The 18,783-nt window shown below is 36.9% G+C and overlaps 1 protein-coding gene across 7 annotated transcripts in view; it reads left to right on the top strand.

Moving 5' to 3' along the window:
* Positions 1–15,828, top strand: part of LOC107703066 (eukaryotic translation initiation factor 4 gamma 3-like) — a 64,234-nt gene extending 48,406 nt beyond the window's left edge. For all 7 annotated transcript variants that reach the window (XM_016505572.1, XM_016505570.1, XM_016505575.1 and 4 more), the window contains 22 exons: positions 825–1,044; positions 1,133–1,257; positions 1,594–1,713; positions 2,292–2,447; positions 2,678–2,875; positions 3,060–3,206; positions 4,599–4,835; positions 5,357–5,461; positions 6,420–6,558; positions 6,692–6,780; positions 7,811–7,907; positions 8,065–8,182; positions 10,826–11,040; positions 11,143–11,261; positions 11,554–11,726; positions 12,074–12,199; positions 12,285–12,366; positions 12,468–12,566; positions 12,679–12,825; positions 12,909–12,990; positions 14,917–15,063; positions 15,224–15,828. In XM_016505572.1, coding sequence (XP_016361058.1) covers positions 825–1,044; positions 1,133–1,257; positions 1,594–1,713; positions 2,292–2,447; positions 2,678–2,875; positions 3,060–3,206; positions 4,599–4,835; positions 5,357–5,461; positions 6,420–6,558; positions 6,692–6,780; positions 7,811–7,907; positions 8,065–8,182; positions 10,826–11,040; positions 11,143–11,261; positions 11,554–11,726; positions 12,074–12,199; positions 12,285–12,366; positions 12,468–12,566; positions 12,679–12,825; positions 12,909–12,990; positions 14,917–15,063; positions 15,224–15,405 — 3,123 coding nt within the window. In that variant the 3' untranslated portion in view covers positions 15,406–15,828. The remainder of the gene's footprint in view (positions 1–824; positions 1,045–1,132; positions 1,258–1,593; positions 1,714–2,291; positions 2,448–2,677; positions 2,876–3,059; positions 3,207–4,598; positions 4,836–5,356; positions 5,462–6,419; positions 6,559–6,691; positions 6,781–7,810; positions 7,908–8,064; positions 8,183–10,825; positions 11,041–11,142; positions 11,262–11,553; positions 11,727–12,073; positions 12,200–12,284; positions 12,367–12,467; positions 12,567–12,678; positions 12,826–12,908; positions 12,991–14,916; positions 15,064–15,223) is intronic.
* The last annotated feature ends 2,955 nt before the right edge of the window (positions 15,829–18,783 follow it).

The raw sequence follows: 18,783 nt of genomic DNA, 5'->3' as shown, positions 1-18,783 counted from the left end.
TCGCGCGCTCTCTCTCTCTCTCTCGCTCTCTCGCGCGCTCTCTCTCTCGCTCTCTCGCGCGCTCTCTCTCTCTCGCTCGCTCGCGCTCTCTCTCTCTCTCGCGCTCTCTCTCTCTCTCGCTCGCTCGCGCTCTCTCTCTCTCGCGCGCTCTCTCTCACTCGCTCGCTCGCTCTCTCTCTCTCTCGTGCTCTCTCTCTCTCACACACACAAAATGCATCTACTTTCGGAAGGCCAAATAAAGTGCTTTTGCTTTCGCACTGAAACACACAGCGTCTCCCTGACATGGCTGCTTCAACACTAACTGCGGTTACTGAAACCACGCCTTCTTTCTTTGCATGAACATTTGGGCGGCATTATGCTAATATTTCCACATAGTGAAGTAGATATGTGGGGGCGTGTTAGAACGAGCCATTTTAGGGGGGCGTGGCAGAGTCTTAACTTTGATAAAGAATATCTCTTTGGATTTGAGACTTTAGTCTTTGCAACTTCAGGGATCTTATCTATGCACAATCAGCTTGTAACACTCCAAAGAGAAAGGAAAACTTGAAATCGCATCATATGACCCCTTTAATGAATAAATGGTTACTGATGATTATTATTGTGGTAAGCATAATACCTCTTAAAATGCATTATAATTTTCAATACAACAATTATTTCAAATTAGCAAAAATTCATAATCATGACAGACCTTTTGTTTGTATTAGTCTCTACATGCTACTTATCTGTGAAGCAGTGTTTCAAAAATTTGAATGTGATTTGACAAATCCAGTTGCTTATATTCAAATGAGTTTAAGATAGGCTTAAAGTGTGTGTGTGTTTGGTAGGAGGACGTGGATCAGTCCTCTATGGAACCTGCTGCAGAGAGCCCCAGTCCTCCTCCTGTGGAGGTGGAGAGGAGGCCGTCAGCAGGAGCTGTGCTTGAGGAGAACGGAGAACAGGAAGTAGAGCCTCTGAGAAACGGGGCTGAACACGCCTCTGAAACCGAAAGCAGTGAGAGCATGCACCCGCCTGCAATCAAAGAGCCGCTGATCAAAGCAGTGCCACGTAAGGCCATCTCTCTACAACCTTCTCTAGTTTTCCGCATGTGTATCTGCCAGGTTTTACCACTGAACGCGTTTCTGCTCTTCTGCAGAGCCTGCAGAGAAGAATGGGAAGAAGCAGTACGACAGAGACTTCCTGTTGGGCTTCCAATTCATGCCTGCATGTGTGCAGAAACCAGAGGGGCTTCCTCCCATTTCTGATGTTGTTCTAGATAAGGTCAGACAATATTACACAGACAGTTCATTAAAAAGGTTAAAACAATAGCTTCTACTATGTGAACACATTAAATTGACAGCCCTATTTTGAACATGTATATCATGGTTTTCAAAGCAATGTCTATTAAAATGAATAATTGAAAATTCCCATAGAAATTTCTCTTGTACCATAATTAATTTGCACTGCCCCATTAAATGGACTGCTATGGAAATAAAGGGATATTGTAACCTGATTATGGCCTTCTGTTAAATCTTTGTAAAACTCATTACTGCTCTTGTACAGAGCAGTAAGCTGTTCTTTAAGAGAAGCCTAATGTGTTTCCGTCTCACTGAACAGATTAACCAAAATAAGCTGCCCATGCGGCCGGTAGACCCACGTGTGATTTCCAGAGGCCCGGACTTCACGCCAGCATTTGCAGATTTTGGCCGACAGATTCCAGGAGGCAGGGGAGCACCGGTTCGTCCCAACTTCTTTATTCTCACACTCATACAAAAAAATAATATGGAGTTTTGTTTAATTACTACAGTAAGTCAGTTATTATGCTCTTTAATTTAGCTACAGTTTATTACTTCACCCACAAATACACAAATAATTAATATTAATACACTTAATATTATTCATAAGTACTAATACAAAAATCAGGGAAACATGAGCCTTAACTCCATGTAAAATTAATATTTAAAACTATTATTTATTCAAACATTCTTTATAAGTATGTGTGCATATGAATAATCAGACAGATACACAGAAATTAATATCAGCTGCTCACCTTCATGTTACTCTGAACTTTTCCTCGGCATACAAAAGGAAACGTTTAGCATTTATGAGCAGTTTGTCACACATTCCTTTGCTTATCTCTCACTGCCATAAATATATAATACAATAAGTCATTTGTTATGCTCTCTATCTTAAATGTTATTAAATTCTTACTCTTCACATACAAATAAAAGCATTTTCACTTTATATTACTTTAGATACACTCTTAAACACCTATTATTCCTGCCTGTACTACATGATTATTTCTGTTCCCTCAGCTGCTGAATGTTGGCCTGCGTCGCCCACCTGGACGCAAGATCATCACAAACGTGTCGGTGAATGATGAGGTGCAGCTGAAGACAACAGAGCATGCCTGGAAACCCGGCATGAAGCGGGACAATGTCATTGACGATTCAGAGACCATGACAACTCAGGTCTTCCTGCACTTTCACTCCGTCTGGAACCATATACATATTTCAGATGGCCTTATTTTGCAGTACAAAGAAAGCATGTTGTGGTATCCAGATGTTCAGCTATGATTGAATAATTTATTACATCATTACTTCCTCTAATATGGAGAGGAAATGGAGCTTGGGATTGATTGTTGCCTTCAGTAATGGAAAGTAAAGGACACTCAGTAATGTGTTCATTGATATTTTTACAGGAACTTTTCCGAAAAGTCCGTAGTATTCTCAACAAATTGACGCCACAGATGTTCAGCCAGTTGATGAAGCAGGTGACTGACCTCACCATCGACACGGAGGAGCGGCTCAAAGGTGTCATAGACCTGGTTTTTGAGAAAGCCATTGATGAACCCAGCTTCTCTGTGGCCTATGGCAATATGTGCAGCTGTCTGGCCACGGTGAGTCAGACTTTCCATTAAAACCAGGGTTTGTTCGAAATGATCAATGATATACAAGTTTAGTAGATCACTGATTAATTATTTAAATGTTTATTTGTGATTTTGGGAGCAAATTGAAATTGGAAACTGAGTGTGTTTAGTTTGGTGAGTGCACGTCTAAATTAGTCACATGCTGTGTTTGTAGTTAAAAGTGCCCATGACGGATAAGCCCAACAGCACTGTGAATTTCCGGAAGCTTCTTTTGAATCGCTGTCAGAAGGAGTTTGAAAAGGACAAAGTGGATGACGATGCCTTCGAGAAGAAACACAGGGAGCTGGAGGCAGCTACCTCAGTAAGTCCTTCAGCACCAAAAGTATCACTATAGCTGTTCTTAAATGAATCACAGGCCATTCAAATTGCTTGATGTAATTGCCTAGAATAACATGTGATATGAGAAGGTTTCTTAGAATTATTTGTGTGGATTTAAATGACCTGCAAAACATTTTCAGCAATTATATTCCATACATTTTCTTCCATCATTTATTTTTTTACTAATGATACAGTAAATCTTAAAAAAAAAAAAGTTTTGCTAATATTTATTGTACTTGTGAGTACAGATACAAAAATGAATGGTACATGAGCCGTAACTCAATTAAATATAAAATTAGTATTTAAAATTATTTGTGTACAGTGCATTATTTTTTTATAATTATGTGCATATGAATAGTTACAGTTACTGTCATCGACCCTCATGTTACTCTGATCTCATAGGATTTTTACCATAAAAGCAGTCAATATAAGTCTAACTTGTGCTGTTTTTAAGTCTTTTAAAAGTCTTTGTGTAACGTTGTGATTCTGAAATTCTGAATTCTGAAAATCTAGTCGGCATGACAATTCACCCTGTGTATTTTCTAAATGCTGTTATTTTATTTCTCAAACTTCTCAAAAAAAAAAAAAAACATTTTCAGGCAAAATAGTTTTTGAGGGCCATAATATTTGACCGATGCGTGATGTGTCTTGACTGTTTTAGCATTTATTTCATGCATACAACATGGATATGTTACAACAGGTGAACGTCAAAAAAAGATGCTTGAGTAGCAATACGAAAATTTGAGATTTTGAGAGGCGACTTGTTGAGGATTTGACACTATAAACAGTCTACCGAGTTCAGTTACCCAAATTTAATTGCCGAAACCTTAGCTTCAGTTTAAGGATAATGAAAACTTTAATTTTGGTTTTGGTGTTTCAGTGCATCACTACTTCTGTCTGGTGATGTATGCCGGATTTTTCCAATCATTTAGTCTGCTTAAACTCCACCCTTTTCTGACAATCCACTGCTAGCTCGCATTTAGATCTGCCTTCATCCAATCAACAACCAATGAATTGAACCAAGTCCTCCCCCTACATTTTTGCTTTTTAGATAATACGTTTATTTCAGAAAGAAATCACAATACAGAAGAAAATATCTCTCACTTCGATTAAATTCCAATAAAAATTCACGAATATAAAGAAAATTCCAAATTACAGTGTTCAATTTTTTGCAATGAAATTGTATCAGTTTAATCAAAGAAATAAAGACTGAAAACTCAATATTAAAAGTTACAATAAGGGCTTCTGAAAATAATCTCCAGTTGTAGTCTGGGTGCTTCTATTCTTCATAAGCAAAAAGATGAAGATTTTACTGCAGCGGACACAGCGATCATTTCTGACTTGTTGTCCTCCTCTCTCTCATTCTCACTTTCAGGCTAGCGAGCGGGAAAGGCTGCAGGAGGAGCTGGAAGAGGCGAAAGATAAGGCCCGCAGACGCTCCATTGGCAACATCAAGTTCATCGGTGAGCTCTTCAAGCTGCGGATGCTAACAGAGGCCATCATGCACGACTGTGTGGTGAAGTTGCTGAAAAACCACGATGAGGAGTCACTGGAGTGCCTGTGCAGGCTGCTCACAACTATTGGCAAGGACCTGGACTTTGAGAAAGCTAAGGTCAGCGGTTTATCCTAATCGGGAGGATGTCCTATATAATGGGCATTAAGAATAACTGTCCTTCTAATCTGTTAATTGCTGCTGCAGCCCATGTTAATGCATAGAGACTCTTGCGTATTTCAATGCAAATATGCAACGTAATCTATGCAGTGGTGGAGTTCTGCATAAACTAGTATTCTTTGGCCTCTCACATCCACAGAGCCTCGTTTATGTCATCTGCTCTTTGGAAACAAATCCCAAATGAGTAATTTTAATGTGCTCTGCTTCCAAAACTCACTTTGGATTCAGCTGAGAACTGTGAGGGTGGTGCCTAATGCACTTGAATGGGTAGTTCATCCAAAAATGAGAATTCTGTCATTATTTACTCACCCTCGTCTCATTAGTTGAACTTTTTTTTTTGACTTTAATTAAAGGCAAATGTCAATTCATGTCAGCAAAGTCCATTATATAGTATATGGGGGTCTATTGATGTTTTCAAGTCACAGTCATAATTCACAGTCACAATCTTATTCTTATTTTAGCCACGAATGGATCAGTACTTTAACCAGATGGAGAAGATAGTAAAGGAGAGAAAAACTTCATCGCGCATTCGGTTCATGCTGCAGGATGTTATTGACGTGCGATTGGTGAGTTCTGTTATTCGTTTATTTTGGAACGGTGATCAAAGGAAGCTTTTCAGTAACCTGTGCACCAAACGTACAACATTTAATTTGAAACTCAAAAAATAAAGACAAATGTACAACATTGTGTCATTAAGATCTTTGTAAGAGGGAATTTAACTACTATATAACTACTTCTCAAAAAGCTTAAACTCAAGCATATGTTTAATTTGTCAATTTTAACTGTGATATAATGCTTATATGTATACGCTATTGTTCAAAAGATTGAGGTCAGTAAGATTTGTATTTTTTTTAATTTTTTTTTATGCTCATCAAGGCTGCATTTATTTGATCAAAAATATAGTAAAAATAGTAATGTGAAATATTATTTCAATTTTACCTGTTTTCTATTTTAATTTATTTTAAAATGTAATGTATTCCTGTAATGGCCAAGCTGAATTTTCATCAGCCATTACTCCAGTCTTCAGTGTCACATGATCCTTTATTATCAATGTTGAAAACAGTTCTGCTTAATATTTTGTGGAAACCATAATACATTGTTTCAGGATTCTGGAATGGAATGTTCAAAAGAACAGCATTTATTTAAAATAAAAATCTTTCTTAAATGACTTTACTGTCACTTTTTCTGAATAAAATAAATTTCTTTAAAAAAAAAAAAAACTCATTGAAGTTTTTTAATACATAATACAATTTAATAATGGTAAATAGGACATAGGCAAAGTTTAAGAAATTAAATGAACATTTTTATTTTTACAATATTTACTCAATATACAAAGAAATTGAAATAAATAATTGTTTAGTCATGGAAAAGTTTGTAGGTAGGGATGTGGGGGACGTGATCCTTCTGTTAATCGGCCAAGTAGACACTCAAAATAGTTAATATTGTTAATAATATTATGAACCCTGTTGTTGAACTTTATATAGGGTGAGTACTTTTAATATTTTATTTCTTCCCTCATTTCAGCACAATTGGGTGTCTCGGAGAGCTGACCTTGGCCCAAAGACAATTGAGCAGATCCATAAAGAGGCAAAGTTGGAGGAGCAGGAGGAACAGAGGAAGGTCCACCAGCAACTGCTCTCCAAGGACAACAAGAGGAGACCAGGTCAGAAAGAGACTTCTGCTGTAGGCTAATCCTCTTTACAGCTTACTCAGTCCTGTGGGCCTCCTTTCCTTTTTTCACTCTCTGATGGAGCAGCTGTACTCTGTTCCAACCATTCTTTCTCTTAATGTTGCAGTGGTACTGAGAGAGGAGACCTGGAGCACTGTGCCTATGACTAAGAACAGCAGAACAATAGACCCCGCTAAGATTCCCAAGATCTCAAAGGTAAAGTCCAGATGTCAAACTAAAAACACATTTTCATTCTAGTCACATCTTGAGATAGCTAGCATAACAGAGTTTTAGAGGAAGAGATTCTATATCTGCCGTTCTGCATTTTTTCATACTCCCCTATGATCTGTTTGGAAGTAAGGAAGCTGCATCTTTATGTAAACAATTGATCTTATAAGCTGAATCACACTTGTGGAGGTCGTGCAAACTACAGCTTGCTACATGTCATTGATTGTGCTTTGCAGAGTGCTGCTTTAAAACATGTTGACTTAAAACATTTCACCCAAAAATATATATTTATAAAGAAAAATAATATATATTTCTTTTTATTCATTCATTCATTTTATAAAAAAAAAAAAAAATTTTCCAGTAAAAAAAGAAAAATAAGTAAATTTTTTTGGATGTGCTAAACAATATATTTTCATATTTTGTGAAGGACTTTTCTACTAATTGGGCTTAACTGGAGGCCCTGTATAACTGCGCTTGATTTTACCATGCAAACTGTCTGACAGCTAAAGCACAGCATAAGCGCAATTAAAACACTACCGCAAAACATCTAAACTAAAACAAAAAAGATCTGGATGAACTTTCTAGCCCTATTGGCATATCTCTTGTTTTAAGCATAAATATAACAATATTTATTGAGTCTTAATGGTGTTAAAATACATTTTTAACAGGAAACAAGTCTAAAATATTGATTAAGAAAAAAATGTTTTTGCTTAGTTTGTTTATAAGTATGCTAATTAACTGTTTGACTCAACAGCCCCACCTGATGGTGCTTCTGTTTCCTTGTGTAGTAGCATCTTGGTATCTCATTGATTCTTAATTGTGATTCTGGGGATCTGCAGTGCTGCTCATTTTGCACCTTTTCTTACAGACTAAGCGCAGTTCATAAAGCTCTCTGCTGATGAGCTGCTAATTTGAATGATGTCTGTAGATCCCCAAGAAACACTCATCTATATGAATGTATGAGTAAATATAACATGTTCTTACTAAAACTGGTTGTGTGGTTTTTTTTTTTTTTCAGCCAACGATAGATGAGAAGATTCAGCTGGGACCAAGAGCTCAGGTGAACTGGATAAAGGGCAGCAGTGGAGGGGCTGGAGCCAAGGCCAGTGAGTCAGGTAAAGAAATACTGTTTTAGTCAGATGTGGGCTGCTGGCTCTGTCAATTCTGGTTGTTTTATAGTTTATGCAATATTTTCTGGATCTATACTTTGTTTACTAATATAAAATTGATCTCCTTCTTTTTTTTCCCTGTATCGCACACTTTTTCTTTTAGATGTCTCTCAACCCAGTGCCAGTTTAAATCGTTACTCACCCCTGCAACCCTCAGCGCCCCTGGCCTCCTCTTTACCCTCTACATCCCCAGATTTTGATGCCAGGAGAGTTCTCAGCAGGTATTGTACGCATGTAAAATATAGTCATTGAGACGGAGAAGACACCTTTTCATTAATACATTTCGTCTTAATGCAAGAACACATCCCTCACTCATATCACTCATTCTGTGCTTCCCTATTATTAATATTAGAAGTAGGGATGCACCGAAATGAAAATTCTTGGCCGAAACTGAACAAAATGAAACACTGGGCCGGAGGCCGAATACCAAACACGGTTTTTCGAGTTTTTTTTCCCATGTATTTTGCCAATTTTTTTTCACCATTGCACAAATGAAATAGCCAAAATGTGCTTTTTACTGTTTTGTTTTGCTTTTCAAAGAAAAAAACAATTACAAAACAACAATTTAAAAATATTTAACACAGAACATTTTTTAACATTGTAGCAGACATTATACCAACAAAGCACAATTTAACTTAAAATTAATAAGTTAGTAAAATAATATTTTTTGGCCATCAGACTCTCTTCTTGAATCAGGCATGTATTTTTTTACCATACAAATAAAAGCAGCCTTGCTGAGCAGAAGAGCCTTCTTTTAAACATATTTAAAGCAGTTTAAATTAATATTGAGTACTGATTGATGTTCACTTGGATTTTTTTCCCCATCGAGGGGACATAACTTAATACTCTGTCATTTATAGTCGTATGGTAAAATGTATACTTGTAATTGTGTAACGTTACGTTCAAAATAACTACAAAATGTCATGCCTTTGAAAAATAAAGAGAACAACAGAATGCGCTGCTTTAGCGCATGTCGGTCTCCTTGAGCATCTTTCTGGCGCATGCCACAAACATGAACCACAGCAAATACTTGTCTTTTAAAAGACTTCATTTAGATTAAATGCATCATATAAGTCACTTTGGACTAAATCACAGTAGGCCGATGTATCATGATAAAAAAAAGCGACTTTACAGTCTGGAAATACTTTAGGCTATAGCAAATTATTTCGTGGACCCCCTATCACTTTAAGAACCGCTGGTCTACACAGAAGAAAGACCTGTCTAGACTCTGGCCCGGTACGAGTTGTGTCGAGCTATTCATTAGTCTGTTTGATGAGAAAAATATGAAATTGATAAAATGGGTTATTAATCCGTACAACTGCAGCAGTGGAGGACTATTATTCTGCTGCGTGATACTGCAGAAGAACGGATGATGGCACGGTTTGATCTTCGGCTGACCAATCAGCAGAAAGGGGCGTTTAATTCCCACCCACGTGTAGAAATCAAATATTCAAGCTGTTTATTCATTTTTCTAGGCTATAGCAAATTATTTCTCGGACCCCCTATCACTTTAAGAACCGCTGGTCTACACAGAAGAAAGACCTGTCTAGACTCTGCCCCTGTACGAGTTGTGTCGAGCTATTCATTAGTCTGTTTGATGAGAAAAATATGAAATTGATAAAATGTGTTAAGAATCCATACAACTGCAGCAGTGGAGGACTATTATTCTGCTGCGTGATACTGCAGAAGAACTGATGATGGCACGATTTGATCTTCGGCTGACCAATCAGCAGAAAGGGGTGTTTAATGCCCGCCCATGTGTAGAAATCGAATATTCAAGCTGTTTATTCATTTTTCCACCCATGAACGAAAAACGAAAATTTAAGCTGAATTCTCGTTTTCTCATTTTTCTACTTTGAATATTAAATCAAAAAACGAATGATCGAATGATACACGGCTTTATTATCATTATTATTGTCATACTTTTTAATTTTATTCAACAGAACAACAGTAAAATTACCATACTAACATTTATGAATGTTCTTGTAGTTCTTGCTTTTTCTCAACTTTTATTTTGGCGGAAACACGCAGGAAGACCTCAGCGCTTCTTTTTGTTTACAACAGCAGATTTATAAATGTCTGAGTCTCATTACGAATACGTCGCACGTATCGCATTGTCACGTGTCTTGTAAAAAAAAATCATAAAAATGTGACTGAGCAACTGACGAGTAACAAAGTTTCAGCGCAGATTTTCCTCGCGCTTTGGACTTTGAACCCTGGTTAACAAGCAGATTCGCCGCGAGCTCGTGCAGCGCTGTCAGAATACATGCAATTCGTGCATGTATTAGAAAACATAACGTTCTGTAGTTTATTTACTAATTGTTTAAGGCCATTTCGTTAAGGCCAGTCACCCCTTCCTCTTCTCATCGAAGACATGAGATGCAGGACTGAACAGTCTCTCGCTGTCGTTGCTTGTAATGATTTTTGCGTCTTTCCCGGACAGTTTAAATGCTTCCATACTGCTGACATGTTTGTTGCATTGCGCCTCTCACTCTACGCTGGTTGCTATTTGATCGCGTCACGTCATTGCTCAGTACAGTTTATTCGGTCTTTTCACTTATTCGGTTACTGAACATTCGGTGTATCCCTAATTAGAAGCTTTATAATTATTATACCTTACATTTTTAGAATTAAGTAATATTTGAATAATTATTCAAATATATTATAAATATTATTTTTCAATCATATAATACATTCAAATAAACATATAAAACATTATATAAATTAAATAATAATAATTAAACAACATTTTAGCAAATGTTTTGATTAAAATATTATTTCATTTGTAATGAATTGATAGAAAACATGATTCTATGAATCATGATTCATGAATGTCTGTTTTTGTGTGTTTGTGAATTTCTCAGTCGAGGAAGCTCAGGACGAGAACGTGATGATAAGGCTTTGAGTACTGGCCCCGCACGGACAGGGCCCATCTCATTGGGTAGCAGCAATAAGGAGGCTCCTGAGGAGTCGGTCCAGGAAGTGTCCCGCAGAGACTCAAATGCCTCAGACACGCCCAGGCTGCCCGCCAGCACTGCAGACAAAAGCAGACTGGAGCGTAGCCAATCCAGGGAGTCTGGTGAGCCGTATGGATACCCTCGCACACATTATAATGATGCACAAGAAATGATGGTGAAATACATAAAGAGAATCCAACATTAAAGGCTGTCTCTCATTGCAGCTGTTAAACTTGAAGTACTGTCAGGACCCTCTCCAGATAAGCCTACATTAACAGAAGAGGACATGGAGAGGCGGTCCAAATCCATTATTGATGAGTTTTTGCACATTAATGATTACAAGGTTTGTACCAAAAATGCCACTTATAATACTGTATCTCCCAGTCCAGAATGGCAGTAGAGCAGGGTTCCTCAAATCTTGCCCCGGAGGGCCAATGCGCTACGGAGTTTAGCTCCAACCCTGATCAAACTCACCTAGCTGTGATTTTGTAATGATCCTGAAGACATTGATTAGCATGCTCAGGTGTGTTTGACTAGGGTTAAAGCTAAACTCTGCAGGAAAGTGGATCTCGTGGGCCATATTTGAGGAACCCTGCAGTACAGGGTTTTCTAAGCGCAGTATACTTGTAATGCAGGAGGCAGTGCAGTGTGTGGAGGAACTAGAGCAACCTGCCATGCTCTATGTGTTTGTGCGGGTGGGTGTGGATTCCACGCTGGAGAGGAGTCAGATCACGCGAGACCATATGGGTCAGCTGCTCTACCAGCTCCTGCAGGCTGGAATCCTCCACAAACTTCAGTTCTTTAAAGGGTGAGATTGCAGTACTTGCAGAAATGTAGAAGAAAACAGATTCTTATAGTCTTTGCATTGGTTATGTTATGTGTGCTTTTGAATTTTGTTCCAAAATGTAGTAAGCAGCCTCGCTATCCATTATCTACTAAGGTAGCATGATGCGATAAGCCTTTTTAAATTCAGTGTATTACTGATGCTTACATTTTTGTTACAATTTTAACGATACCATTGCCAATACTGATTGTTTCATACATGGGTATGTGATTTTTCAAAACAATGTAATCTTTCAAAATCAACTCCAGCCAACTTTTTAAAAATGGTTGTATTCCATTTTGGGATTTTAATATATTTGTTTCTTCCCCCAGGTTCTCTGAAACTCTTGAATTAGCAGATGATATGGCCATTGATATTCCCTATATATGGCTGTACCTTGCGGAGCTGGTGACCCCTGTGCTTCGAGAGGGGGGAGTCTCTATGAGAGAATTATTTAGGTGAAGTTTTACCCAGCTGGCACTTACCACAGAGTTATTGAACTCACCAGTACACACCTTTTATTTGCTTATTTTGTTTCTGCAGTGAATTTAGCAAACCATTACTCCCTGTGGGAAGAGCTGGGATAATATTTTCTGAAATATTGCACCTTCTATGCAAACAAATGGTAAGCTGTAAGATTCTAATCAAACATTTTGTTTGTATTGCCACATGTGTAACATTTGTTAGTGTGAGGATAGTGGGAATGAATGGATTGTGTGTTTGCAGAGCCATAGGAAAGTGGGATCATTATGGAGGGACTCTGGGTTGAGCTGGGCAGATTTTATACCTGAAACGGAGGATGTGCACAGCTTCATCACAGAACATGTGAGCCTTCATTTACATTCTCTTAGACATCTAATATATGCTAACCATCAAAACTCGTCTATTAATCAGCTGTTCCATACTGAACGAGTGATAATAATTTACCTTCCTACAGAAACTAGACTTTACACTTTCTGACGGCTCAAACCCGACCGAGGCTGTCTCTAAGAGAACACTCTCGCCTGAGGAACTGAACAAGCAACTTGAAAAACTACTACTGGAGGACATGGCTGGTGATGAACGAATCTTTGACTGGGTTGAGGTAGATTTACATCCAGCTCTTTAGGCTTGTTTGATTATAGGATGTGAATGATCTTGTCATTGATCTGTGGTGATGTATTACAGGCCAATCTAGATGAATCAGAAATTAGTTCATCTCCTTTCCTCAGAGCTTTAATGACTGCTGTGTGCAAGGCAGCAGTGAAAAGTAAGTGGCTTAGTATTTTTATTTATTTTTTTTACACAGTAACAACTGAAAGCTGTTTTGGGTAGTGGAGTGTAATTTATTAAAGAAATGGCTGAGCCATATTTAATCCAAAAATGATGAAAAATGACCATTAAAACAACACAAAAAAAGTGCAAAAATTACTAAAATTACTGCCATTTACATTGTAATGAGACAGGTTTTGGGATTTTCAAATGGCTAATAATTACTTGATGTACAAATAATATTTGTGAAGAATATAACTTTTTTTTTTTTAATTTTTCTTCCCACATTAAGTATAATTGTACAAACATGTAAATAAATAAATAACAAATAAATTAAAAGTTTGAAACTAAATAAATTCATAAATGCAATAACTACAAAATGTATTATTATTTTATGCACATCAAATTATTATGTATTAGTGCTGTCAAAATTAGCGCGTCAACTCAGGCGATTAATTTTTTCAGTTTAACACTTTAAAAATATTTTACGCAATTAACGCTGGGGCGGGGCTAGGGTTGGCCACCCCACTCACAACCGCACTCTTTCTTGACAAGAAGTGCACTTATTTAGTCGTAGAACGTCTTTACGACCACATCAAACAGGAGATATTTCAGACGCGCGCTCCAACTTCACTACAGCGGCAGGCGCGAGTCAAACAAGTGCGGAAACGGTACTGGGCTTACAGCGCGTGCTGTAGCCTGCATCATTTCATATCAAAGCGCGAAATAAACTACGTGCGTGCAATGTCGTAGTCAGTTAAGTCATGAAGTTACCAAAAAGGCAATTAAAGCTGCCTAAAAACTGTGCATGCATGTAATGTTATATCTATTACATGTTATATTGTAAGAACATGCCTCTGAAATGGTTTTCCAAACTGCCCTGAAGCATCACTGCCTCCCTCATCTAACACACTCGATTCAACCTGTCAGTTCATTAGTAGAGACTTTTTAAGACCTTAAGTGAGTCAGAAAAGGTAAAGAGAGTTGAGAAAAAATACGATGCATGTCAGATCTGCGTCATGTTCAACAGCGGCAGCTCTTAAAGCAATAGCAGCCAAATAACCTAATAACCCGGCTGCTGTGATGTCTGTTAATCAAAGAGAACAAAAAAAAGAAAATGTAAAAAGAGGTAATCAATAACTTTTATAGCTTTAAGGGGTTCCCTTTTTCCAAAAGGTACATCTGGAAAAAGGGGGGTCGTCTTATAATCAGGGTCGTCTTATATTCGGGCCAATACGGTATATTTAATTTAGAATGTAGTGTTTGATAACTTTATTCAATTTCTGTATATTTCTGCTGAAGGGCACAGGTAGCTAAATATGACATTTATTATAATGGGTTTATGTGAAGATGTGTTAAGTTCACTTAAATTAGAAGTTTTTTTTTTAAGAGTCTAATAAATGTTCAAATTGATAGCTCTCAATTATACTATAATGTTGAATGGCTATAGTCAATGGTTAAATATTAGGGGACACAATTGTATAGAGACATCAGTAGTGTTGGTATCAGTGATACTGGCCTTCAGTCATAAAAAGATGGCATTAAACATTAAAAATATACAGTCTTTGTTGTTTGTACATTAATTTGAAGATTGAATGCGAAGATTGAATTATTACAATATAAAAGTATATTTAAAAACTTTATTGTTAGGTGGGATTAATCGCGATTAATTTCAGAAAAAGTGTGATCAATTAGTTTTTTTAATCGATTGACAGCACTATTATGTATATTTATATAATAAAAAATATCTTTATACTATAAAATGAACACTATGGAAACTATTTTGGGAGATGATTCACCAAATAACAGTTGTTAGTAATTGGATAGTAGTGGACATACAGTTATGCAAATTTTAGCACTCTATGTGGTACAGTTTCAAATGCCAAAATGTCAAATACTCCAATCTTGTGTTTTCTGTCTGCAGCTGAGGGCTCCTCATACAAAGTGGACTTGTCCATAATCCAGAGGAGATTGCCTGTATTACACAAGTACTTTAACTCGGACACAGAGAGACAGTTGCAAGCACTTTACGCACTTCAAGTATTGATCGTAAAACTGGACCAGCCTGCTAGTGAGTAAAACCTTTCACATTCCCATTTAGACACACAACCCATGGAATATTTGTGTTATAAACACTATTCTACAATGGATGCTATTTTTTTTTTTAATGTTGATATTTTGAGTGATCACCATGAGATTAAAATCATTTTATTTTCTTAACATTTTTGCAGATTTGCTTCGGATGTTCTTTGACTGCTTGTATGATGAGGATGTGATATCTGAAGATGCTTTTTATAAGTGGGAGGTCAGTAAAGACCCCGCTGAACAGCAAGGCAAAGGTGTGGCCCTGAAGTCAGTCACTGCCTTCTTCACGTGGCTGCGCGAGGCAGAGGAGGAATCAGAGGACAATTGACGAGGGGACAAATGGACACATTTGCCAACTAGTTCTGAAGAGACAATAGTCGCTGAAACAATAACTGCATCAAATTAAAATGTAACATAACAAGCAACACATTATGCATCAGGATGGATGGAGTGCAGCAAGATTTGGAATGGTATGGTTCACTGACATACAGCGATCCTACAAATTGCTGGAGCACTAAAAAAATTTATTATTTATAGAAATGTTGCAGTTAAGTTTTTTCTTTTTTCTTTTGTTACTTTTTAAGAGGACTTTAAAAATACAAACCTGCAACAATGAAATGAAACAAGTTCAGACTCGTTAATTTATTTTTTTTAAGAACAGCATAAACAAAAGGGTATTTAACATTTGCGGACAGACACAACGAGCAGTTATCGGCGGATAGAGAAATAGCAATGATAATTTTATTATTAATATAATGACAATAACAATGATTAAACAAGTTCCATGATTTTCCAATTGTTGAAAAACTTTTTTGTTGGATGAGCACAGAGAAGACCTGCTCTGCGTTTAGTACATCAGTACTGAAGTGTTTAGTACATTGTTCAAGGTTATTATCTCAATAACCATACCAAATGTTCCTCTGCTTTAGCTTGCTCTTTGTGAAACATTTAATCTGGCAGAAACTTGCAGGAACTATGCATTCAGGGGACTGCTGGGATCACATGACGAGAGCTCAGAATGGACATCAACGAGCAGATGGTGGCGTGTACAAAACCACTAAAGGAGATGTTGCTGAACCTAAAGTGCTTGTTATTCTTCATACTGATAGAGCAAATTTAAAGCTTGTAAATAAATTAAAGACAAAAAAGATTAATAAAAGTACAAAACCGTGGTGATGGTGTGAATTTTCTACAGTGTTGTCAGTGAAGCCTTGCTGGTTTTGTGTGACAATACACTAATGTTCAAAAGTTTAAGAATTTGTTTTTTAGTTTTTCTGAAAGAAGTCTCTTATTCTTACCAAGGCTGCATTTATTTGATCATACATACAGTAACAACAGTAATATTGTGATATAATACAATTATTTAAATAACTTTTCTGTTAATACATTTTAAAATGTAATTTATTCCTGTGATTCCTGAATTTTCAGCATCATTACTCCAATCACATAATCCTTCAGAAATCATCTTTATATGCTGATTTGTTGCACCAGAATTTTTTTTTTTACTATTGTCAATGTTGAAAATGGTTGTGCTGATTAATATTTTAGCGGAAACCAAAATACTTCTTTTTAGGATTCTTTAATTATTTAGACAGATCAAAAGATATTTTGATTATTAATGCACCCTTGCTGAATATAAGTACTACTTTTAATACAAAAAAGAAAGTAAAAGGTAGAAAAGGTAGTGTATATGTAAGTAAATAATTGCAAAAAAGGGAACAAATGGTAATGCTTTACAATAAGATTTGTTAACATTATTTAATGCACTAGGTATCATGAACTAAAACACTTTTTCAGTTATAAATGCACTATTGTTCATTAATTCATATTTAATGTTATGATCAATGTTAATTCATACCACCTTAAATGTCAAAATTAAAGTGTTGTTCATTGTTCATGATAATTAATGCATTGAATTAATGCACATGGCAACTATGGTTGATGTTTGATTCCAGCTGATTTCAACTTGTAGAAGGCAAATAATTTACTTTTTTGTGTTTGAGTCCAAAACTGTTACAGCGATTCAAGAACCTTGTTTCAATAAATAGGCCTACAGTCAGGTAGTTTGGACATTTTATGATTGATTTCCCACAGCATCTTTTAAAGGTGCGTTCATTAGTTTTGTGCTAATTTAATGTTTTTTACACATTGAGAAAAAGAAATCGTTTTTGTTTAGACTCAACTGAATGTCCATTCATTCAAAATAGTTTTCTTTGATTAATAGTGTATGTTGCGGGTCGCCCCATCATTGTATTTCGCCATATTGAAATAACGTGACCCGCGGTATAAATCCGCACGCTCATTGGCTGCCACATCCGTAGGCGTAGCATAGCCTAGTTTGGTGATGCCAAGAGCGAAAATTAGACAATGGAACAAATTTATGGACCTTTTTCACATTTTTCGGGTTTCTCAGCAGCGGAAGTCATGATAGTTGGGTAAACTTAGAGAGCAGTGAATTTCCTTTGCTCAATTAGCGAAAGAAAAAACTCAACGATAGTGTTTTCATGACTTTCAATCAAAGGAAAAAAATGAGAGACTGATAACGGCAGTCAGAAGAGAGAACGATGTCAAATTTACCGTCACTCCCATAGACGCTGCATTAGAAACACCCTTGCATTAGCGTTAACTAGTTTTTGTTTTTTTTTGTAATTTGATGCAAATGTGATATAATACAAAGTGTAGTATTATAAGTGTACATACATTCAAACTTTTTTTTATAATATATATATAAAACACTTTCGAGAATTTACGATGCTGATGAGACAGGGCGAATTAAAAAGGGCAGAAGCCAAAAGAAAAAAACGAGCCGCGTTAACATCCGCACGTGGCAACATCCTTACTGGTGATACCCAAGGGTCATCGTTTTGTTGGACAGGTAAGGGGATTCATTTTTGTGTAAACTGCTCTCTAAATCTAGTATCAGTGTAAATTACATAAAACTATAATTCTGACCGACCTCGTTATGTGGCAGTGCAGCGTCTGGTACGTTCAAACACATGGACACCACCACGAAGTCGAATTGGAAACCGTTTCCGAGTTGTGAGCTTGACAATTTGTTGAAATGAATAAAAAAATGAGTTACAATGATACTTAAGGCTGGAATACACTACACTACTTTTAAAATCTTAACAGATTTAAGAACATGGACATTATACACTTACCGTCACAGAGGAAAAATTGGCCTTCACACAGGACTGAGGACCATACACAACAGATTTTAATGTTGTTCTAAACGCAAACTAATGCAGAAACGTATTATGCACAAACTCATGCTTAGGAGACGCACGATATCCTCCGACTAGAGAGAATCAGTCTGAAGCTGAAAATCGGAGTCTTAGATCATCATACTCTACGCGATTTTCTATGAAATCTGTCAACTCAAATCCGCAGACTGGCTCTGACTTTTGGCAACTAGCATCAAATTCTCCAGACTGTAAAACGGCGAAAATCGGGTCAAAACGTAATGTAATGTATTCCAGCCTCCTCTGAATGGATGGAATCATAGTCTGAAGCTACATAAAAAAATCGGTGTCTGTGACCATAATACACTACGCGATTTTCTTTGTAAACGCACAATTAACAGCAATGCTACTGCAGCTAGTTACAGATCTACGCTTCGTCCCAATGTGCATACTATCCACCCTATCTGCCCTAAATAGTATTGAAAATTACTAATATCACATAGAATTTAGGATGGATAGTGTGC

Source organism: Sinocyclocheilus anshuiensis, unplaced genomic scaffold (genome assembly GCF_001515605.1).
Source record: "Sinocyclocheilus anshuiensis isolate Anshui unplaced genomic scaffold, SAMN03320099.WGS_v1.1 scaffold883, whole genome shotgun sequence".
NCBI lineage: Eukaryota > Metazoa > Chordata > Actinopteri > Cypriniformes > Cyprinidae > Sinocyclocheilus > Sinocyclocheilus anshuiensis.
The sequence above is the reverse complement of the archived record's forward strand: the minus strand, read 5'-3'. Positions and strand labels throughout refer to the sequence as shown.